The sequence below is a fragment of the Trichechus manatus genome, unplaced genomic scaffold, assembly GCF_000243295.1.
Source record: "Trichechus manatus latirostris isolate Lorelei unplaced genomic scaffold, TriManLat1.0 scaffold00008, whole genome shotgun sequence".
Lineage (NCBI taxonomy): Eukaryota > Metazoa > Chordata > Mammalia > Sirenia > Trichechidae > Trichechus > Trichechus manatus.
Window position 1 is genome coordinate 4,221,280 of NW_004443944.1, and position 23,885 is coordinate 4,245,164.

The 23,885-nt window shown below is 54.8% G+C and overlaps 1 protein-coding gene across 1 annotated transcript in view; it reads right to left on the minus strand.

Moving 5' to 3' along the window:
• Nucleotides 1–23,885, minus strand: part of PHACTR3 (phosphatase and actin regulator 3) — a 193,964-nt gene that overhangs the window by 68,589 nt on the left and 101,490 nt on the right. The window contains exons 2-6 of the mRNA XM_012558433.1: nucleotides 11,855–12,013; nucleotides 8,707–8,784; nucleotides 3,130–3,170; nucleotides 2,867–2,958; nucleotides 67–157 (exon numbers count right to left, since the gene is read on the minus strand). Coding sequence (XP_012413887.1) covers nucleotides 67–157; nucleotides 2,867–2,958; nucleotides 3,130–3,170; nucleotides 8,707–8,784; nucleotides 11,855–12,013 — 461 coding nt within the window. The remainder of the gene's footprint in view (nucleotides 1–66; nucleotides 158–2,866; nucleotides 2,959–3,129; nucleotides 3,171–8,706; nucleotides 8,785–11,854; nucleotides 12,014–23,885) is intronic.

The following is a 23,885-nucleotide window of genomic DNA, read 5'->3' on the forward strand; positions in this document are numbered from 1 at the left end:
GCTCCTGGTACTGAGAGGGACCATCTGACCACTGGTCACTACTGTGCTCCCGGTACTGAGACGGACCGTCTGACCACTGGTCACTACTGTGCTCCCGGTACTGAGATGGACCATCCGACCGCTGGTCACTACTGTGCTCCTGGTACTGTGGTAGACCCTGGGAAGGCAGAGGTGGATGAGACATGGTCCTTGCCCCCAGGCAGCTCGCATCTGTGAGGAGACCACTCAGACAACCATATGTGTCACCGTGAGCCCTGGAATGGGGACATGGCCCAGGGCCAGGGGGCACTGAGCAGGAGTGCCTGCATCTAACCAGGAGCCTTCCCAGGAAAGATGACACCGAGGCTCAGTGAGGCTGAAAGAGGGACCTGGTGCTTCCCCTGGCTCAGGTCTCGGCTGTGGGGCTTCTGAGGGTCGGCTGTGACTGATGACCCCGGGGTAGTATTTACCAATGAGGAGCTCAGCATGTGGAGAGCGTAAGGAACTGGTCCAGGCCACACAGCCATGAAGTGGCGGCCCAGGTATGGGAGACTACGCCTATTAGTGAGAATCACCCCTTCTTAGACACGGCCACAGCCCCAGTGCAGAGTACCCACGTGCTCCCTCGTGGGAACCCCCTTAGGCCTCATGGTAGGCTCAGAGGGGAGGGCGCCTTGCCACAGAGCCACCCAGAAGCAGCAGTGTGGGACTCTAACCGAGGCCCCCACCCCCTGCCTTGGAAGCCCTTCCCCCCACACTGCCTCCCCTGCTGGTGGTGGGTAGGAGGAGGAAAGGCTGATTTCAGAGTCAGGGTCTCATCTGTCCAGGTCAGTCCTTTGTAAGCCTGCTGTCCCTGTGACCTGTAGCAGGGCCCCCTCCCTCCCTCTCAAAAGTGCCCCGGTCTGGACACCTGGCTGGTCACCTACCCAGGCATCACACCTACTGCAGGTGGGATTCCTTTTGCCCACACAGGAAACTCCTCTGGGCCTCAATATCAGCATCTAGAAAGTTCTCTGGGCCTGCTTTTTCATCTAAACATGTCTCTGGGTCTCAGTTTCCTTACCCTTCTTTATAAGGATATCTACATAGACAGATGGATATAATTAGATGTCCTTATCGATAAAACGCACCTGACCCTGTTTTCAATTGCCTCATATGCATCCGAAGCTAGGCAATGAATAAGGAAGACCAAAGAATTGACGCTTTTGAATTGTGGTGTAGGCTAAGAATGTTGAATGTATCATGGACTGCCAGAAGAACGAACAAATCTGTCTTGGAAGAGTACAGCCAGAATGCTCCTCAGAAGCAAGGATGGCAAGACTTCACCTCACGTACTTTGGACAGGTTATCAGGAGGGACCAGTCCCTAGAGAAGGACATCATGCTTAGTAAAGTAGAAGGGCCAATGAAAAAGAGGAAAACTCTCAACAACACGGATTGACACAGTGGCTGCAACAATGGGCTCAAGAATAACACCAATTATGAGGACGGCACAGTGTTTCGTTCTGTTGTGCACTGGGTTGTTATGAGTCAGAACCAACTCGACGGCCCCTAACGACAACATCTATAAAACAAGGATACTACCACCTTACTCACGTTACAGAATTACTGTGAGGATTAAACGAGTTAATAAACATAACGTGCCTGGCATAGTCAGCACTATACACGTGCTTTTTTATGTGTTGTTGTTGTTGATGACGACGCCTTTTGATGACGACAGTAGGGGTGAAGATCTGGCCCAGGCCACTGTGCCCACGTGATAACCGTAGGCGAGAGAGAGCGGTTTTCTTAGTCTGGGGTACCCGCTCACCATTCCCAGCCCCAGGCCAGGCCCCTTCACCCCTATGACCCTCAGAGGGATTAAGAGTTTGTAATTACTGGTTTGTCTGTTCCTCTACCGCCCTCAGGAGACAGACAGAGGGGCCAGCCAGGCTGGAGTCTGGAAGATTAGGGCTTGGAGGATCTCATCTATGCAGCGCACATACACCCACACCACATGCACACACACACTCATGCATACACACACATACACACACTCACATGCACACACACGCATGCGTACACACCCACCCCCATGCACTCACACACACGCATGCAGTCACACACACGCATGTATATACAGGCACACACACATGTATGTACAATGCATGCATACACACATACACAAATTCGCTCACACACACGTGCACACACACACCTGCCAGAGGGTCTAGGCCAGGGGCTGGCACCCTTCCCTGCGAAGGACCAGACGGTAAATACTGGAGGCTTGGGGGCCACGAACCATGTGAGGTGCGTTGTGTATTCTTTGATTTCTGATTTTCTTTTAAACTGAAAAAATGTGTAAAAGTGTAAGAAAACCATTCTTACCTCATGGGCGTGTAAAAACACATCCTGGGGCACATGTGATTTATGGGTATAGTTTGGCAAGGAGCCAGATACAGCCAAGAAAACTCGCTGTGTCGACAAAACTTGATGTCACACAGCAGACCCACACGTGCATATGTGTACGTAACACGCGCACGCGCATGTATAACACACACGCACGCATATACATAACACACATGCACGGCCACACACTCACACATGTGCATGTACATACACACACAGCAGCAAAATGCACTACACACGTGTACGTGTGCATACAGGCACACATGTGCACGCACGTGCAAGCATACTCATGTGCATACAGCATCTGCACACAGACATATCCCACCCCCACATCTCTACCACACAGACACAAGACAGACTTGGTTGTCTCGTCCAATTCCCCCAAGGAACGCACGCCTCGTGTCTCTCAGGTCACTGAGCACAGCACCGGGGTAACAATGCTCTTTATACACACCAGTTGTGGGGCTTCTGGGCACCTCTCTCATGACTCACTCACTCACACTTCACACACAACCGCGACAGTCCCTGCTACAAGCTCACGGCCCTTGGGGGACGGAAAGATGATGATGGCCGATACCATTTCCGCACTGCTCTGTGGGGACATGGGACCCGCACGTCCCAAACACACTCTCACTTGAGTGTCACGACCCTTTGGCTCAGAAAGGCTGTCTGCCTCTTACAGGGTGCGCACGGAATCTTAGAAAGGGCTGGTCATCTGCTGCTGGCGATGATCATCTTTGTTAACAATAGTGACATGTCCTACATCACCATCGTCATCGACCACAGCAATAAAAGGTTCTGAGCCTGAGCCGGGAAGGCCAAAACAAGGTCTCCAGCCATCAGCGGGCTAGCAGACCCCCAGCACTCCGTCCCCGAGTCCTCCCCCGCCTTCCCAGCTCAGCCGCCGGCAGGACTTTTCTGGGCTGTGCTCAGCACTCCGGCTCAGGAGCATGCTCAGTGAGAAGTTCCCATTCCCAAAATAGCCCTGGTGGCAGAGCTGTTGCTAAGAAACGCAGATTGGGGAGGGGGGCAGTGGGCAGCTGTCCCTGCTCCTCTCACTGTGCACACCACGCCCCCCGGGCAGCTGCCTGCGCGTGGTCAGAGCCCTTCTGCTTCAGAGGGAAGAAAGGGAGAGGGGACCACAGCGAGCCTGTGATGGTGCTGAGCAGCCACGGTGAGGGGGAGCGCGCCACACACACACGTGCACACAAACATGCACGCGTGCACACACAATGCCTACACATACAGCATACACTCGTGTGCACACACACACATGCATACACAGTACATATATGTGCATGTACATGCATACATCCACCCACGTGCACACATGTGCACGCACACATTCCCACAGCACACACGAGGGCACACATGCATACACGTATACACATCCATGCACAGCCACACACCCATACACACGTGCATATATGCACACAATCCACACACGTGTGTGCTTACATGTCTACACACAGCACACACCCACGTGCAGTGCACACACGTGTATATATAGCACACACACAGGCACAACATCCACATTCACACGTGTACACACTTATACATGCATAGCCACGTGTGAATACATGCATGTGTGTGCACACAGGCACACCCCACCCCGTTTCTACCGCACAGACGCAATTGGCCGCTGTCCAATTTCCCCGAGGAACCCACGCCTCGTGTCTCTCAGGTCACTGAGCACAGCACCGGGGTAATAATGCTTTTTATACGCAGCCAATGATGAAGCATGAAATCCCTTAAATTATTAAAGAAAATACCCCATCAACGCAGACAGGAAGACGGAACAGTCATTGAGAAACTCAAACTGCCTCTGGCACAGAGGAAGCCACAGGCTCCATTCATGATTCACTTCATTCCGAGCCAGGGACTGGGCGGAGGGCCGGGTGCAGGACCAGTCATGCCAGAGACAGCAAGAAGTCAGGGACACGCGGGCAAGTCCTGGGTGGGTCCCACAGCTGAAGAGTCACGGGAGGGGGCAGGGGGGATAAAGTGGTTCATAAATGCCCCTCCCCCCCAGCAGGGCAAACTCAGGCCCTGGACACAGGCTCACCGCCCAGGGGGTTGTGGGCGCTCTTCTGCAAGCCCTGTCTGGAGGCCAGGACGCCATTTCGTGCGCCCTGACTGGTCTGTGAGCAAACCCTGAGGCCACTGGACTCTGCGTGTGTGTGTGTGTGTGTGAGTGAGTGAGTGTGTGTGAGTGTGTGTCTGTGTGTGTGCGTGTGAGTGAGTGTGTGTCTGTGTGTGTGCGTGTGTGTGTGTGTCTGTGTGTCTGCGTGTGTGTGTGCATGCATGCGTGCTAGGTGCAGTGTCACAGGCAGGCAGGAGGCACTCCTGGGGCTCATCCTGGCCCAGAAAGCTCAGGTGTGAGTTCCTGGGGGCAGTCCTGGAAGAATCTGAGGTACAGCCTCTTCTGGACCCATCACCATCACACACCTCAGCCTCCCAGACACCTCATCCCGCCACAGGCGCAGTGAGGGCGGCCAACCACAGGGGGGCGCCCCTGCCTCAGGGACAGCCCACCTCCCTGGGAGCAGAAGGTGGCGCTGAGGATGGATTCCTTGCTTCCTTAATCCAAACCCAGGAAAATCCCCATCCTCCCTGGGATCCTCACACCACCAACCAGACAGGCCTTGGAAAGAGGAGGAGCCTGCGGCCCCACCTGGCGCACCAGTTCTCAGGCGTAGCCCTCCCAGGCTGGGCGGCCAGGCACCCAGGGGTGGCTATTCCCACCGGCCCCAGAGGACCTGCAGTTCCCAGGCCAGGACGAGTTACAACAGACAGGGGCTGCCTTCAGCTCGTCTCTGCCCCACTGGGAGCTGAAGCATTTTCTTAGCAAGTAAACTGTGGAAACAACGTTGCAAGGGAAGTACTAACCCAGGAGGCTTTGCAAACCTGTCATATATCCTGTTGTTGCTGTTTGTATAGGACACACACACACAGGGTAAACGATCCACGCAGTACACAGAGTCACCGTGAAAAGCCCCCACCCAGCCCTGGTCCCCTCCCCGTAGGCGGCCACAGTTTCTGATGTGTGCCCCACCCCCCTCCGCAAGGCCTCTTGGGAGGTTGCCCTTGGCTGCAGACAAGGTCCTGGCAGATCCACGCGGCCCACTCACCCTGCCTGGTTAGGGTCAGGGTCGGGGTCAGGGTTAACCAAGCCCCAAGCTCTCCCAGCAGCTGGGATGCTCCCATCACCCCAGCCTGCTCTTAGCAAGGTCTAGAGTTTTCCTGACTTTGTCCACATCACAGGACATGCTGACAGGAGGGTTAGGTAGCACTTAAGGCCCCTGCGGACCCAAGCCCCATCTCCCTCCCCGTCCCTCCTTCCTAACTGCCCTCCCACCACAGGATCATTCTCTGGGTTCCTTCCTTGTACCCATGCACCACGGGGCCTTTGCCCAAGCCACTCCCTCAGACTGGAATGCTCCTCCCCCCTGGCTGCACCAAGGTTGGAATCACCCTGGGGAGGGCGTTTATGGACTATTGAAGCCTGCTGGATCCCAGCCCCTGAGCGTCTGATTTAACTGTGCCGGCATGGATTTCTTTTTTTAAGTCCCCTCACCGCCCCGGTGATTCTAATGTGCAGCAAACTCTGAGGACCAGCCTGTTTTCTTCCTGGCCGCTCAAACAGCCTTTCCCTGAGCCCCTGGCCAGGTCAGGCCCCGTGGCATGTTCTTAGGGTGCTCGGAGCCTTTCCTTCTCCACACACAGTCATCAGTTGATCTGTATTTGTGGGATCATCAATGTCTGTACCCTCCTGGACCACTGAGTTCTGCTCACCTGCGCCCTCTGCGTTTCACGCAGAGCCTGGCACTTGGTAGATGACGGTAAGAGTTAGGGGAACCCCCGGGCATGTGCATTTTGAGCTCTGGAGGATAAAGACTGTGTTCCCAGGCACTCTAGTTCCTGGAACACCATCGCTCAGCATGTGGGAAGAAGCGAGCTAAAGCAGGGATTGGCAAACGTTGGCCCGCGGGCCAAGTCAGGCCTTCCCTACGAGCTACAACTGGTTTCCACGTTTTCCAGTGGCTGAAAAATGTCCAAAGGAGTATGATAGCTAATAACACTTAAAAGTATGTGCAGCTCACATTCAAGCGTCCACAGAAAACACTTCATGGGCACACAGCCACGCTCGCGCGTTTGCAAACTGTGGCTGCTTTGGCAGTGTAATGGCAGAGCCGAGTCTTCATAACAGGGACCATGTGGCCTGCAGAGCCGAGAATATTAACTCTGTGACCCATCACAGACAAAGCTAGCCGACCCCTGATCTGGCGTAATCTTGTAAGACAGCAAGTGTGTGACATCTCCGTAAATACCAGGGCGCCCGAGAGGAGGGCCCTCGGCATCAGAACCGCGATCCTGTCACCTTCTCGGCTCCAAGCATCAGTTCTGGGCCTCCGTTCTAAGGCCATCTGACAACATCCTTTTTCAAAACTTCAGAGTTTAAGAATGCCCACCCGCACTTCTCCTAGACATCTTCCCTTTGATTTTTCAACTCACTGCTTTGTTTTTGGTAGGTATCAAATCGACGTCTTTATTCTTTCTTCATCAGAATACTGTTTCTTAGGACAGGTGACAGATGGGCCTTACACTGACTGTATTCTCCTCTCCCCCTCCCTAAGGAGCCCTGGTGGTGCGACGGTTAAGCGCTCAGCTTCAAACCTAAAGGTCAGCGGCTCTGTGGGAGAACGACCTGGTGATCCTCCTGTACAGATTGCAGCCAAGGAAACCCTCTGGGGCAGTTCTCTGTCACACGGGGTCGTCAGAAGTCCGACTCGACGGCACCCAAACAAGAAGAAGATCGGGAGCACTCCTTGTTGGCAACATACCCAGAATGCCAGACTTTGGGGTTTTTTCCTTCCAGCCAAATTAAAACAGGGCTGACTTCTAACTCGGCAAAGACCTTCCTCCGGATCTGAGAGCGGGAACTGCGCGCTACGTGCTAGGACGTCACAGGACCTGCTGGCGAGCCGCCTCTCACAGGCCAAGTATTATTAGGAGCACGAAGCCATTCTCCACATAGGCTTGTCCTGACTATCACCTGTTGCCATCGAGGCGATTCTGACTCATAGCGACCCTACAGGACAGAGTAGAGCTGCCCCATAAGGTTTCCAAGGAGTGGCTGGTGGATTCGAACTGCCGACCTTTTGGTCAGCAGCTGAACGACAGCATCACAAAACGCTGAACTCTCGGAATCCGAAGAACAGAAGTGATGATGGCAGGTTTGGGCCACAGCTGGGCTGTGAGGCTGCCAGGCCTGCCAGGGTCATGGCGTTTCATAGGATTGGGATCCATTCATGCCCTGAGCACCTTCCTAACCCCCGGTCCTTAGAGCCAGATTACAAAGACACTGTGATGTGTTAAATCTGAAGAGGGGAGAGGAATTCAATGTGTTCACACAACCTTTGGGAACTGGCTCCGGAAAGCTGGATTCCTTACACGTGAAGGTGGGGGCTTCGTCCAACTCCAGAGAGATGCTGACAGGGCAGCGAGGCTCTGGTGACCGCAACCCCCCCCCCCAAGCCCCCCAGTATTTGGAATCTCTGAGCACTAGAATTCACGAAGGGTCCAGGTCACAACCCAAGTCCCGGGCCCCTCGCCTGTGGGACACCGATCACGGAAAGCAGGCGGCTTGCAGAACAAGAGTTCTGTCGAATCAATTGTTCTAGTGACGATACCAGCGAGTCTCAGAAACGCAGACACCACGGTGGAGACCGAGAGACCAGGTCTGAAGGTCGCCTCTGCCATCACCTCCCATGACCAGGGGCAGGCACCTCCCAGAGCCTTCAATCCGCCATCGGCAAAGTGAGGGGTAGGAGCCGAGCTGGCTCTGCAGGTCGCAGTGAGGCCAAGAGGTGGGGGTGGGACACGCTCAGCGCAGCTCGTGGCGCACAATGAATGCTTCACAAAGGGGAGCCGCAGGGCAGTGACAGAAGTAATAATCATTCGCCCAAATCAAGGATTAAAATGTAAACAGGAAAACAATTGAAAAATGAAAAAAAAAAAAAAAACACCCAATGCTACCACTTTGCAGGAATCCATACCCAGCTCCACCAGAAGCAATTAGACATTCACCAGGGAGGATGGCTGCTGTCAGCTCAGCCCCACACTGGGATGTGCCCTTAAACTCACTCACGGGTTCTCAGATGCCCCAGGGGCTGAGCCGATGGGTCCTTGACTCTGGGGACTTCTCCAACCTTACAGGGCACCATTTATGGTCAAGTCCTATCTCTGGAAGGTGGGGCTCCTCTGACGTCCACTCCGTCCCCTAGCGGGCTTCCGGGTGCACGTGGGCAGTTCTGACCCTCTGGGACGATCCACTTACCCTGCTCCATCATCTCCAGCAGCTCCTTCTTGATGAGTTCCTCGCGACCTTGCCTGCCGGTCATCTTCTTCTCCAAGGCTGCACAACACACACACACCAGGGGAGTCACCTTCGCCAAGGCCGCACACGCGCGCGCGCACACACACACACACACACACACACACCAGGGGAGTCACCTTCCCCAAGGCCGCACACACACACACACACACACACACCAGGGGAGTCACCTTCTCCAAGGCCGCACACACACACACACACACACCCCAGGGGAGTCACCTTCGCCAAGGCCGCACACACACACACACCAGGGGAGTCGCCTTCCCCAAGGCCGCACACACACACACACACACACACCAGGGGAGTCACCTTCTCCAAGGCCGCACACACACACACACACACCAGGGGAGTCACCTTCACCAAGGCCGCACACACACACAGACACCAGGGGAGTCACCTTCGCCAAGGCCGCACACACACACAGACACCAGGGGAGTCACCTTCGCCAAGGCCGCACACACACACGCACACACACACACACAGACATACACCAGGGGAGTCACCTTCTCCAAGGCCGCGCACACACACAGACACCGGGGGAGTCACCTTCGCCAAGGCTACACACACGCGCGCACACACACACACACCAGGGGAGTCACGGCCACGGGGCCCACAGCGAGCCAACGTCAGTCTCACGGTTACACAGAGGAGCAGGGGGGTAGCAGGTGACCACGGGGCAGGGGGCCTGGCCCACGGGAGGGGGCGGGGACTGTGCGTTCAACAATCTGACCTCTGTTCAGAATCGCACACAAAACGCAGTGAGAGAAAAGCACCTTCAGTGATTTATCTGAAAAGCAAGGCCCCGCTCTAAGCTAGTTCCCACTGCCCATCCCACCCTCCACCAAAGCGCCTCATTTACCAGCCAAGAAACCATCCTTGCTCTGCCCCAATGCCCAGGCCACTTTTCTGTGGATGATCATCTGCTAACACACCCCAGCGGGCTGTTCCCTTCCCTCCATGTGCAGGCCCAGGTCCTCTGTGAAGGCTGCCCACTGCAGACCCTCCCCCCAGAAATCCCAGGTTGTGGCTCAGGAATTCACCATATGGGCAGGAGGGGAAGAGGCCAGGAGCCTCCCCTAACTCAACCTGTGAAAGCCTGTCAATTCCTCTTTCCAAAAATCTCCTCTCCACTCCCTATCCAAGCACAAAAGTGAGGCCTGGTGGCACCATCGTTAGGCACCCAGCTGCTCACCTAAAGGTTGGTGGATCGAACCCACCAGTAGCTCTGCTGGAGAAAGACCTGGCGATCTGCTCCCATAAAGATTATGGCTAGGAAACCCCACGGGGCAGTTCTACTCTGTCCTACGGAGTCGCTATGAGTTGGAATCGACTCCATGGAGCCCAATAACAACAACAACATCCAAGCACAAAACGAGCTCTGGCAACTCACCCACCCCCACCACATTCTCCCTGCATCCCCCTCTCCACCCCCCCACCCCCCCGTCACAGGCTGGGGCTCAGGCCTGCTGTGTCTACAATGACCTTTTTTCTCTAACTTTCCAGAAAACATCATTTGTCTAAACTGCAATTTCCAAACACAAAACTAAGTAACCACTCAGAGCCTGTCTTGGGAGATGCAGACACAGCGCCTGCCGTGGAGTCTGGGCGGCAAGAGGCCCTGAGTTGTGTGTGTGCAGGTGCTGTGTGGACCAAGGTCACAAGAACAACCCAGCACCAGTCTTGCCTCCTGGAACTTCAAGTCTAGTGCTAGGGAGAGGCAGACGACAGCAGGTAATGACCATGACATCATTCAGTGGATTCAAAACTAGTCAGTGAACTCCTCCCATGAGCCAACGTGGGCCAGGGGCTGGGACTCCCCAGAGAACTAAACCAACCCCACCCCCACCTCCACGGAGCGTGGGACCCGGAGGGGAGCTGGGCAACACGCAGGCAATGATCCCACAGTTACTCAGTTAAGCTAAGAAAGCATTTATCAAGCACCTAATGTGTGTCAGGCACTGGGCTAGGTGCTGGGGACCAGACAGGTGTGGCCTCTGCCCACACCTGTTCTGGGGGCGGGGGGGGGGGGCGTGGACAGCGGCAGGTATCTACAAGTGGGGTGCGTGGAGTAACCCAGAACTAGGGGACACTGAGTGGCCGGGTTTTGGGGAAACCAAGCCTAGCCTGGGATGCCCCATCTGCCAGTGACAATAAAATCTCAACGAGTCACGGTCACACCAAAGGTGCAAGCTCCTAGACCACCTCGGGGGCGCTCAGACACAGCAGGGCCCAGACCCTGACCCAGATCCCACAGCAGACCAGCTACCTCGATCTCTGGGGAGGACCCAGGCCCCAACCTAGACGCTAGCCCAGACCAGCTACCCCGATCTCTGTGAGCAGATCCAGGCCCTGATTCAGAGCCCAGACCAGCGACCCCAATCTCCGGGCAGGCCCCAGGCCCCAAACTACACACTAGCCCAGACCAGCTACCCTGGATCTCTGGGGGTGGACCCAGGCCCTGATCCAGACCAGCAACTCTGTGAGCAGACCTAGGCCCTGATTCAGACCCTAGACCAGCTAACCCAGATCTCTGGGAGTGAGACCAGGCCCCAACCTAGACACTAGCCCATACCAGCTACCCTGATCTCTGGGGGTGGACCCACGCCCTGATCCAGACCCCAGACCAGCTACCCCGATCTCTGGGGCAGGCCCAGGTCCATTTGGCCAAGGCCCCTCAGGCCGTCCCAGGTGGCCAAGGACCCTGCAGAGGGTCGTGGGCCTGGTCAGGGCTGCTCAGAGAGATCAGTGAGGGCTTGTAAACTCCAGTGTCTCGGCCCCACCCACCTGCCCGGAGTCGGGTTTTTAAGGGGTCCCCAGGTGACTGTGTGGCTGTCAAGGTCTGCGCTCCCCCCACCGCGCCACGAGTGTGACAGGGTGCCTGGTGCTGACCTACCCCAGCCTTTGCGGTGGCCAGGTGGGGCCCAGAGGGGCCAGTGGAGGGAGGTGGCCTGCAGGGAGGTGGGCAGCTCCTGCTCGCTGGAGACCTCAGGGCAGTCTGCCCTCCTGCTGTGGGTGTGGGGGGACACGACACAGCCCCAGCAGCACCCCGACACGGGGCCCCTCACAGCCGGCCCACCCGCCCAGGGCCCACCTGATGTTGTCTGCTTCCGCTTCTCGTTCTTTTTTCTCCACTTCCAGGGCTTGAAGATCCTGCCCAGGGTGGCCAGCTTGCTGTTCCTCCTTGCAGGGGGCGTCCGGACCCCTGAGGTCAGGCACTCGGAGCGCACTGGGGGCGTTTGGTCCATCTCATCTGGAAGTGAAACAAAGCGGGCCTCAGCGACCAGTGAGCCCCAGACTCCCCACGTGATGCCCCTCACCCCCAGGGGCCAGAGGCTTCTCCAAAGCCTGAGGCACAAATACCCGGGCTGCAGAGCAAGGAGGCCCCCTGGGGCCCCTCCCAGCTAGGGTGTGACGGGCGGCGCGTCGGCTCAGGGCTGGTGGGCCCAGCTTCCCTCCCACAGAGACCTTTCCCCCCACCAGGAGACCCTACCCCTTAGGAACCCGTTTTACAGGCTGTTGTCAGCCCTCACTCAACACTCACCTAAGCCCACTAGCAAGCCCTTCCCACCTCAGGGCCTTTGCACATGCTATAAGCAGCCGGGGCTGCTCTCCTACCCAGCCTCCATTTTGTCTAGTAAACATCAGCCAATCAGCCCCATGCTACCTCCCCCAGGAAGTCTTCCCCTCCTCCTCGCCCAGACCAGGCGCAGTGCCAGGCCTTATGCTTGCTCGCGAAGCTACTTGTGCTGATGCTGTGGGCAGCAGGAGTCTGCTGGGCCTGCCCCTCCTGCTCAGCTTGGTGAAGGCGGGGGCAGGCCTGTGTCCGGGTGCAGCCTCAGCCCCTGGCCCAGGGCCACCCTGTAGGAACTCCGCAGGGAAACGCAGCGGGATGAGCAAGTTTGGGAACAGACAGATGGAAGCAGCCCTCCTTTTGACCTCTTCCATGTTCACGAAACACAGCCACTTTTGGAAGCGCCGTGAGGTGTACACAGGTGTACGCAGGAGGTGGTTCTGGCTGTGCCGTTTGCCATAAAAAGACTGGACGCCAAGTGCACGCCCGTCAACGGGCCTGGCTGGGCAGCTGCCCTTAGGCTCAGAGACCCACGTCACACGGGGGCAGAGGGCAGCAGGCCTGTGTGTGCAGGCGGGGACTGTCCAAGAAAAACGAGGTCGAGAGAAAGGGATGTACAAAGTCACACAGCAATGCCACCCACGTGGGGGGAAGGCTGCTGCTGGGAGATGCGGGAAAATGCCCAGGGGGCCACAGACCCCAGTGACGCTGGCTGTGTGGGGTGGGGAGGGAGAGGGCCCCCGGGCACCACAGGCTGCTCAGAACGTACAGCGCGTATCGCTTTGTGAGAACGAACGTCAGTTAAAATGGAAAACGACGCGCAGCTAACAAGATGGCCAAGTTGCAGAAGCATGAGAAATCCCAGATTCCAAACGGACTCCGGTCTCCCCCAGCTCAGCCGGGACCCCACCCTCACCCCGGACCCCACCCCGCCAGCCACATCACAGAGCGGACCTCAGACGGTCAGTGTGGGGGAAGGTTATGGTGGGACTAAAGAAGGGGCTCACGTGGCCCCCCATCCTCACGGCACAGGGAAGGGCCGTTGCTCCAGGCGGGGGTGTCTCAGGTTTTACCTCCTGATGACGTTTTTGTGGGGGTCACAGACCTGCTGGTGTTCCCCAGCACGGTAGCCAGCAGCTGAGCCCAGACCTCGGCAAGGAGCCCCCTAACCCTTCCCTAAACACACATACACACACACACACGCATGCACACACACACTCCCACCACCCAGAGGCTGCAGCCTCTGGTCCACCTCCCACGATCAGCGTGCGTTCTGTTCCACTCGATGGGTTGATCAACTCTGCGACCACCTGGAGGAGGGCATGGAGCCTGCCAGTTTATACAGACCCAAGAGTCCCCAGAGGGGCAGGCCGAAGCCGAGGGAGCAGGGCTGTGGAGAGGGAGTGGGCCACCAGGGGCCGGAGGCTAGGGGCCTGTGACGGGCCAGCACCAGTGGACCGAGTGACGGGTCCTCAGCCCCACTTTCCCAGCCAAGGCAGCCCCTGTGCCACCTGCTCCCCGAAATGAGGCCCCTCATGGCCTATCCCGAACCTGGGCCCGCAGAGCTGTCAGCGGGAGGGGACCCCAGGTGTGCTGGTGCCCGAGCTGTGACACCCTACGAGGCAGGACCTTGCCACTTCTCCACCTCCCGAACGGCTCCGTCCACTCAGGCCCTCTGAGCCTTGGCTTTTCCACCTGTAAATGAAAACAGTCATCGCCCCCGATACCCAAAGCGGAGAGGAAGCTTCAGTGGGGCCAGTCACGGGGTGACATACAGTCTAGAGACAGGAGCACACACACAGCACATGCCTCGCTGACAGCATGTGACAGCACGTGTAACAGCATTCTCTACTTCTAGACCCCACTGCCATCCTGATCAACTGACCACGCAAGTGTCGGGGGCCTTAGGTAACACCCTTCAGGATAAAAGCTTTCACTTTATAAATAAGATAATGAGTATTATGCAGTAAAAGTCGCTGCTTGCTCTGTGCCAGGCACTATCCTAAGGCATCATCTAGTTCTACCCGCATGACAAAGCTAGGAGGTGGGGACTATCAGAATACCCATTTCACAGGTGAGCAAACTGAGGCTCAGAGCAGTGAGCCATTTCGCCAATGTCACAGAGAAAGTGATGCTGCAGGCGGGGCATGACCTCGAGCAGCCTGTCTCCAGAGACCCCATCCTGTCCCTGAGCTGTATCCAGGGTGACGGTGTCAACTTATCATCCAGCACACAGATGGATGGGACCCCAAGACAAGAGGCGGAAACCAGGACCCTCCTGAGTCAACAGAGGGTGCGGACACTCTCCTTTTCGCTTTCGTGATTTTTTTTTTTGGTTTGTTTGTAGTAGCTTTGTTGTAGTTATAGCTGCTGTCAAGTCATTCCGACTCCCGTGTGCAGAGTAGAGCTGTGTTCCATAGAATTTTCAAGGCTGTGACCTTTCGGAAGCAGATTGCCAGGTCTTTCTTCTGAGGCACCTCTGCATGGGTTTGAACCGCCAGCCTCTCAGCTAGTAATCGAGCCCTTAACCGTCTGGCCACCCAGGGACCCCTGCTATGATAGTTTTATTGCGATGTAATTCACAGGCCATACCGTTAATCTGTCTAAAGTATAGGGAGTCCCCGACTTACAACGTATTCAAGTTAGGACAAACCACACTCACGATGTCTTTTTTAACACATCTTATCATCGGTAATATGTATGTATGTATGTACAGGTGTGTGAAAACATATCTGTAAACTTGTATGTAATGTTTGCAACCCCCAAAGACAAATAAAAATTGGATTTATAAAGATACTGATAGTAAAAGACAATAATAATGAAAACTAAAAAAAAAAAAAAAAAATGAGGCATTCAACTTACAATTCACAGGTTGGGGACTACCTGTTACCTATATACAATTCAGTGGTTTTTAGTATATTCACAGAGTTGTGTAACCATCACCACAATCAACTTTAGAACATTTCCGTCATCCCCCGAAAACCCTGTGTCCGCCAGCAGCCACTCCCCATTTGTGCCCAACTCTCCAGTGATCGTTAATCGAGTGTTAACTGTGCCAGGTGCCGTGTCGACCCTCCATAAAGCAACCCCACGAAGAAGGTCACTCTATTCATGACGAGCCCAGGGGTTTCCTGCTCGAGGACGTCTCCCTGCTCACTTGGCAAACCACCAAGGATATGACGAAGGTCTCCACCTGGCTCTCAGCGGTGACCCCATCGCCCAGCAGCTGGCACCCAGGGGGGCCCCAGAATGGTGGGTGAGGGGTGAGCAGACCACAGACGCCCTCCGCCACCATCCCTGCCAGCCCCACACTCCTCATCCCTTCTCTTCCCAGAGGCAGTTTAATCCATGTGATTATCCTCGCCTCTCCTTCCTCCGCCCACGGCTGCGGATGAGAGCAGAACTGTGTATGCTGAGGGGCCGAGGGAGAGCCGGCTGTCCTGGAGACATTTCTGGCACAACAAGGAGAGAACGGGCCAGGGCTCCCCCAGCCCTCCGGCCTGGCTGGAAGATGAAGCCAGAGACCCGCAGAGCCTAGCATGAAGGGGATGAAGGGCGCCTCACTGCTCTGTTCAAACCTTGCCCAGTTCCACAAAGGACCTGCGGCGCAAACTAGGCATGAGCATGCAACAAAGTGAAGTGAGTGTCCAAGGAATCCGGCGGGAGCAGGTCCAGCCAGGGGTAGGTCAGTCCCTACAAGGGACACCATGGGTCTTCAGAGTTTCCTAGCGGCCAAAGCAAAGAGGAGCAGCACGTGGAATAGCCTCCATATCAGATCCTGAATGCAGCTCCATCTGTCACTGCATCACTGTGACTCTGGTCCGGGCCACCACCACCTCCGACCAGACGCCTGCACTGGTCTTCTGATTGGTGTCCCTGCTTCCACCTTGACCTGCTCTGCCGAGGACAATGTGCTCCCTTAAGTGTCGGTGATGTTATCGTTAGCTGGCGTGGTGACCCTGTGCACGACAGAACAGAACACTGCCTAGCCCTGCACCGCCTCCACGATCAGCTGCAGATCCGACCGTTGTGATCCACAGGGTTTTCACTGGCTGGTTTTCAGAAGTAGATTGCCAGGCCTTTCTTCCTAATCAGTCTTAGTCTGGAAGCTCCTCTGAAACCTGTTTAGCATCCTAGCAACACGAAAGCTTCCACTGACAGACAGGTGGATGGTGGCTGTGCATGAGGTGTACTGGCTGGGAATCAAACCTGGGTCTCCTGCACGCGAGGCGAGCATCCTACCACTGACCCACCACTGCCCTTGCGCCTTAGAAAGAATGCTCTAATCACATCGCTTTCCTTCTTGATGCCCCTTCCCCAGGGGCTTTCCTTTCCATCTAGGACAAAATGCAAATGAATCACCACGCCCACCAATCCCTCCGTCAGCCGCTCCCCCTCCCACGGACCGCACCTGTACCCACTCTCCCCCAGACGACTCATCATCCCCGTTACCGCGCCTTAACACGTTACGTGTGCATTAACATGTGACATGTGTGTTAATGTGTTAACGTGTGACGTGTGCGTTAACGTGTAGTGTGTTAACGTGCAACATGTGCGTCAGCACGTAACGTGCGCGTCAGCATGTAACGTGTGCATCAACGTGTAACTGTGGGAACGGAAACCAGCGTGAAGAAGTTTTAAGAACGCTGGTGGCGGCACCAGGCATCTGGTCCACGCGCAGACTCCACCACCTACCGACGGTGTCGAAGCATTGGCTCTGCCCCCCTCCCCGCCCTGTGTCCTCGCTGGTCAAGGCCTTTCCGCAGGCGGGAGCTTCCCCACCCTTGCCCGTGGGCTCGGCCACCCACTCGCTTCAACCTAGGGCACGTGGGAGAAGGGACGGAGCTCCTTTCTCTGAGCCGTGAGAACAGCACGCCCTGCCAGCCCAGGGGGCCAAGCCGGGAGAGACACGTGGGCAGAGGTGCCCCACCACCACACGAACTGCAGCTCAGCCCAGGTCCCCCCAGACCCAGCCAACCTGCAGACTCAGCAAAACTGAATGACCTTTGTTTAAGTCACTGTGTTTTGGGATGGTTTGCGATGCAGCATTTTTACAGCAAAGGCCAGCTGACACACTAGCTGTGTGATTTAGAGTAATGGACTTCAACACTCTGTGCCTGTCTTCTCATCTGTAAAATAGGGAGAATAGCAGTACCCACCTTGCAGATTTGCTCTGAAGATTAACTAATACACATAAGAGTCTCAGAAAATGGCCAGCACTTAGTAAGTATTTGCCATTATTATTAGAATAACTACCTTGTCCTTGGCATGGGGCTAAAAACCTTTTACATCCAATCCTCGGCTCAGCGCTGTCAGGAAAATATGTGAAGAAATGAGGCTCAGAGAGGTTAAGTAACTTACCCAAGGTCACACAGCAAATGCATTAGCAGAAGCGAGATCTGACTTCAGGTCAGCTGATGAAACTCAAGCAGCGAGTCACCGCATGGAGCTCCAAGTGCAGCACCACGGTCACAAGAAATAGTGTGTGGAGTGTACCAGGTACGGCTCAGTTTTCTCTCAGAGCTCGGTCTGTCTTATTTCCTCGTGCATTAGCTCACTTATCCCTTCGTGTCTTATTAAGCACCTATCTGCTCACAAAAATCAGCCAATGAAAACCCACTGATCCAACAGTCCAATCCACAACCAGTTATGGGGATGGGGTGGGACCAGGCAGCATTTTGTCCCGTTGTGCACGGGGTCGCCATGAGTTGGGGCCAGCTCCACGGCCGTGTGTCAGGTGCTGGGGGCACCAGAACAAACGTGTACAGGCACTGCCCTCTGGGCCTTCACGGCCACAAGGGAGACAAGCAGAAGACACGCCCACATGTTAGGTGACAGCAGACGGTGACGCTCTCACTCTGCACTGGGGTGAAACAAGGGGACCACTCCATGGAGTGTGCTCATGCTCTGTGCTGTTTAGCGTGAGTGTGGTTGTGTGAGTGTGGCTGTGTGAGTACGCACAAGGGTGCGAGTGTGCACGAGGTGGGTCTTCCTGAGCACGTGTGGCCACGCGCATTTGGAGGTGTGTTCCTACACAGGTGTGTATGTATACACTTGGGTGGTATGCAGGTTTGTGAGTGTGCATGTACATGGGAAGGCGTGTACATACGGGGTCAAGTGTGTGTGTACATGGGTTTGTGTGTGCAGGTGTGTGCACATGGGTGAGTGGGCGTGTACACAGGCATGTGTGCGTGTGGAGATGTGTGTACTTGGGTGGGTGTGCATGTCCATATGGGGTCAAGAGTGTGTATATGTGGGTGGGTAGGTATGTATGTGTGTGAATATGTCACCTGCATGTGTGTGTATGTGGGTGGGTGTGTATGTCTGTGGGTGAGTGTTCTTATACACAGGTGGGCGTGCATATATGAGGTGAAGCGTATGTGTACCCGGGTGGGTATGTGTATGTGGGTGGGTGTATGTGTACGTGGCTGGCTGTACGTGTACACAGGTGGGTGTGCATATACGACAGCAGGTGTGCGTGTACACAGGCAGGTATACGTGCACCTGTGCGGGTGTCTCCTTAGAGGGAAACGAGAAGTGGGGAGGACCTGCCCTCCTTGCCTCCCTCCCCACCCTGTGAATTCTCGGTGTCTCTCCTTAGAGGCCCAGAGGAAACACCTTCCCACACTCGGAAGAATTCCGGGAGGTGCAAGCACATTAGCGGTCTCCTCTAGCCTCTGAGTAACACAGCCGTGCCACGTTCAGGGCACCTCTGCCACCTGGGAGGAATTAGCAGTTAATTAACGCGACATGTTTTCCCACATCTGCACGGAAGTGCAACTACGGAGCAGGCCCGGGGGCCCTCTGGAGGCTCCCCAGATGGACGGGGCAGGCAGCCCTCCTCATCAGCAGAAGCATTGGGTGCCCAGGGCTGGAGGCACAGGCCCCGCCCACCTGGCTCCAGCCCCCCGACCACGCCAGCCACAGTCCACATCCCTCACGTGGGCAGCTGAGATGGACGCCTCAGCCACGTTCTAGGACAAGGCGCTCACCTCACTGAGCTCACCGGCTAATTTCCACGCCTGGTGCGGGCCGACTCCTTTATACATGTATTTCCTTCCATCCTGGCCTGGAGCACACCCAGGAATTAGCCTGGGGTCACTGTTAGCTGATGGTCTTTCCCCTGGGACGAACACTGCTCCACGAGGACAGGAAGCTGCGGTGACTGCCCACGGCCGGGCCCCTGCTCCTTCCCTGGCTCCTCACACACAGGAGACGCTGAAATGAACACCTGCTTGGCCTGCAGTCGAGGGTCATGACGGCCACATGCTAAAGCCAGGTCTGACTCTGTCTATCCGAGTCCACCCCCTCGTGGCCCTGTACACGTCTGTCGGTCTCCTCCTCCTCCTCGCTCTTTCCCTACCTTCCCCTTACAGCCCAAGCATGTAACTCATAGCGACCCTATAGGACAGGGTAGAACCTTCGCCCAAAACACAATGGAAGAAAAGCGGGGATTCACTGGGGGAGTTAGGAGGTAACGGGGTGCCGCGTGCTGTATGGCTGGCCTCTTGAAGGGGAGACGGGCACCGTCGGTATCAGCCAAAACTGGGAGACGATCTTGCTTTTAGTGTTGGCATTCATTTATTCACAAGCTCATTCATCAAGTAACAACTGAGGGCCCGCCATGCGGGAACTGTTCTTAGTTGGAGATGGAGCGGTGAACACGGCTGACGCGCTGTCTCCATCTGCATGAAGCCCTCGTGGTTATGGAAAAGGAAGAAACACACAAGGAAACAAATTAACTGAATTTCAGAATGTGATACAAGCTACTGAAGAAGCAAACAAGAAGTCCAGAGGTGGTCTGAGAGAGGGTGGCTTCTGTTTCTATGGTGAGTCCTTCCCTGCCCCAAGGAACCCATCCGCCAATGTTTGGTGACCATCTCCTGTGAATGAAGCACCATGCTAGGCCTAAGAGGGAGCACTGAGATGTCAGACACCTCCCTACCCTTGTGGGCTCGCCACTCGCAGTGACAACCACTGTCAGGGCATGGAATTACCAGAAAGAACCAAGATGGAGCAGAGGAAGGCTACTGGGGACATGATATTTGAGTTGGGCCTTGAAGGTTGAATAGGAGTTGACTTGGGTGAAGAAAAGGTGTAAATGCATAAAAGTATGACAGTACATAGTGTTTGTGGGGTGGGTTGGAGAATAGTACAGGGAAGCAAGGCTGAGTCTCCAGGCTCTGAAATTCAGAGCCCAGTGAATTTCCACATACAATACTGGGGATCACACAGACGTGCCAACCATCCATTGTGCCAACTAATGACCAACCTACATACACAAACACATATACACAAACTATGAAGATCAAACACCGGATGAAGACGAAGACTACGGCCTTCAGTATGGATTACACCTCAACGTGAACAAAAGTCCTCACAACTGGACCAATGAGCAACATTACGATAAAGGGAGAAAAGACTGAAGTTGTCAAGGATTTCATTCTCTTGGATCCACGAACAACACCCATGGAAGCAGCAGTCAAAAAATCAAACAGCATACTGCACCAGGCAAATCTGCTGCAAAAGATCCCTTTAAAGTGTTAAAAAGCAAAGACGTCCCCTTGAAGACTAAGGTGGCCCTGACCCAAGCCATGGTATTTTCAATAGGCTCATATGCATGCAAAAGCTGGACAATGAATAAGGAAGATTGAAGAAGAACTGATGCCTTTGAATTACGGTGTTGGGGAAGAATATTGAATATACCGTGAGCTGCCAAAAGAATGAACAAATCTGTCTTGGAAGAAGTACAGCCAGAATGCTCCTTAGAAGCAAGGATGGCGAGACTTTGTCTCACATATTTTGGACACGTTATCAGCAGGGATCAGTCCCTGGAGAAGGACATCATGCTTGGTAAAGTAGAGGGTCAGCAAACAAGAGAAAGACCCTCAATGAGATGGATTGACACGGTGGCTGCAACAATGGGCTCAAACATAACAATGACTGTGAGGACGGCGCAGGACCAGGCAGCGTTTCGTTCTGTTGTACCTGGGGTCACCGTGACGCAACTCGACAGCACCTAACAACAACAATATCATGTATCATCACCACTGGCGAAAAAAATACAAAGAATATGATCTTAAAACAAAGAAAGAAGCTTTTAATTGGATAGATGAATGGATAGATAGAGAACTTGCTCTCATCTTTCATGTTCTTAATTTGTTATGGACCTGGCATGGGTCTGTGAACTTGAACTTGAGAACCTTTAGCCTGGAGCTTATTGTTGCTGTATGGCATGGACAGAGGTGAGGCTGGGAGGGTGGGCTGGGCCGGCCAAGAAGCGCTGTATGTGGACATGATAGAGTCTGGAGTTGTACTTGAGGACAGTGGGGAATCACGGAGGAAACTGGTGCAAGATCAACACGGTGGAAAGCTCACACAGAATGTCAGGACAGATGGTAGGCTCGGGGGAACGAGGCTGGAGGCTGGGAGGCCAGCTGAGAGGGGACAAGCAGGGCGAGGGCAGTGGGTACTAGGATGGAAAGGAGGGAGGAGTGCAGGAATGCTCCTGGGCTGTGTTGTCAGAACTGGGTATGAAAATCATGTGGGACAAGAAGGCCTGTGGAAGAGTGGGGGAAACCAGGGCTTGTTCTGCCATCAACGCTGACAGCAGCAGCAGCATCTATTGAGTGCCCACTGTGTGACAAGCCCGATCCCAGGCACCCAACATGAGCTAGCCCATTCATTGCCTTACCATCATGATCCTAGAAGGCAGGTCACTATTTCCATCACCCATGTTACAGATGAGGAAAACAGAGGCTTGAAGTCAGGTCGTCTGCTCCAAAAGCCCATGATCCTAACCACTATGCTAGACTACCCGTAGCAGATGGTAACGCTGCTGTGTGAGACACGGGGTGAGAGAGGAGGAGCAGGTGGAGAAGATCAACATATAAAATAAAACCCACATATAAAATCATGGCAGAGCATTTAGGGTTGAAAACCAAGTGCCCGTGCCCAGGCTGCAGGAGATGGGGCTGGACATCCATCCACTGTGAGCGAGAAAAGTGCAGGGTGTGTTCCTAGATCTCCCACCAGGATGGGTCTCAACCTCCAAAAGAAAATTTTAACAATGGATTTTAAGTCTCCCAGATGTACAAGTATTCTTGGTTTGACCTCCTCCACTGCTCCTGGAAAATTCTTAAGTAACAATTGAAGAACATGGTATTGTGGGCATAGAGATTAATTAATTAATCAAGGGCCACATGAACACCTTTCAAGGAAGAAACAAGACCACTCAATAAATGACACATACCCATGCTGCTTACAGGAGGGCCTGGCAGCTGGTGTGGGGGAGGGACGCAGGGGAAGGGGAAATGCTAAACACCTCTGGCACTGTTCTCAGAACCTCTGCAGGCTGATTACAGCTGTCTGCCACGGAAGAACTGCAGCCTTTTCCAGGATGGAGAAAAGGGGGATCGCAATACCTGCAAAGAGGGATTCACAGGCTTATGCTCCTCTCTCTCCTTCTTCAGCATCGAGCACAGCGCCTGGCACACGGATAGATGGATGGGTGGGTGGATGGATGAGTGGGTGAGCGTGTGAGGTGGTAGATGGATGGACGACGGGTGGATGGGTAGACAGATGTGTGGGTAGATGGATGAATGCATAGATAGGTAGATGGACAGATGGATGGATGGGTGGAGATATGGATCAGTGATTGAGTGGATGGATGTGTGGGTGGATACATGAATGCACGGATGTGTGGATAGACGGATGGATGCATGGATGAGTAGATGGGTGGATGGATGGATAGATGAGTGGGTGGGTAGAAGATGGATGGGTGAATGTATGGGTGGATGACTGGATAGATGGATGGATGAAAGGGTGGGTGGGCAAATGGGTGGATGGATGGATGAGTGGGAGGAAGTGAGAAAGGGGGGCAGGGAGGAAAAGCTTGATCCTGTGATACAAGAACTAAAGCGGAGTCTAAATGCAGGCCAGCAGTTATCCACAGCAGTCTGGGGCCATCTCGCAGTGTCCCTTCATGGCGATGGCTAACTGCAGTCCCTAAGCAGCCTGCAGAAGTCACGGTGGCTGTCATTTCGGCCAGTACTACCTGAACAGCCGCTAACACAAACGTCATCTCCTCTCCTCTTGCTCGTTTGTTATCAGAAGTGCCAGTAAGCACAGAGGAGAAAAGACAAAAGTCTAGCTAAGCTTCAGGGTGAACGCTGGCCCCTGGAAAGTCGTGAGGTGAATAAATGCTTAAGCTCAGGAAAAAAGAGTTCTGAACGCGCACAGGGAGGCCACCAAAATCTTAGGAGTGTTTGTTCCAGGCAAACAGCCCGAGGAGGAAGGGCTGCGACTTTAGCTCCATTTTCATACAGAAGGAGGAGGCTTGGGGCAGGGAGGCTCACGGAGAGGTTTCACGCAGCTGGTAAGAGACCCCAGCTCTCTGATAAAAGTTCAGAATCTGCACGTGACACCAGCATTTGCCGAGGTGTGTTCCACAGAACCCTAGCACGAGGAGCTGCTCCCTGGATGAAAACAGTCATGGAAACTCTGTACACACTCAAAGCCACCCCGGAGCCCCACTCCACATGAGCAAAGC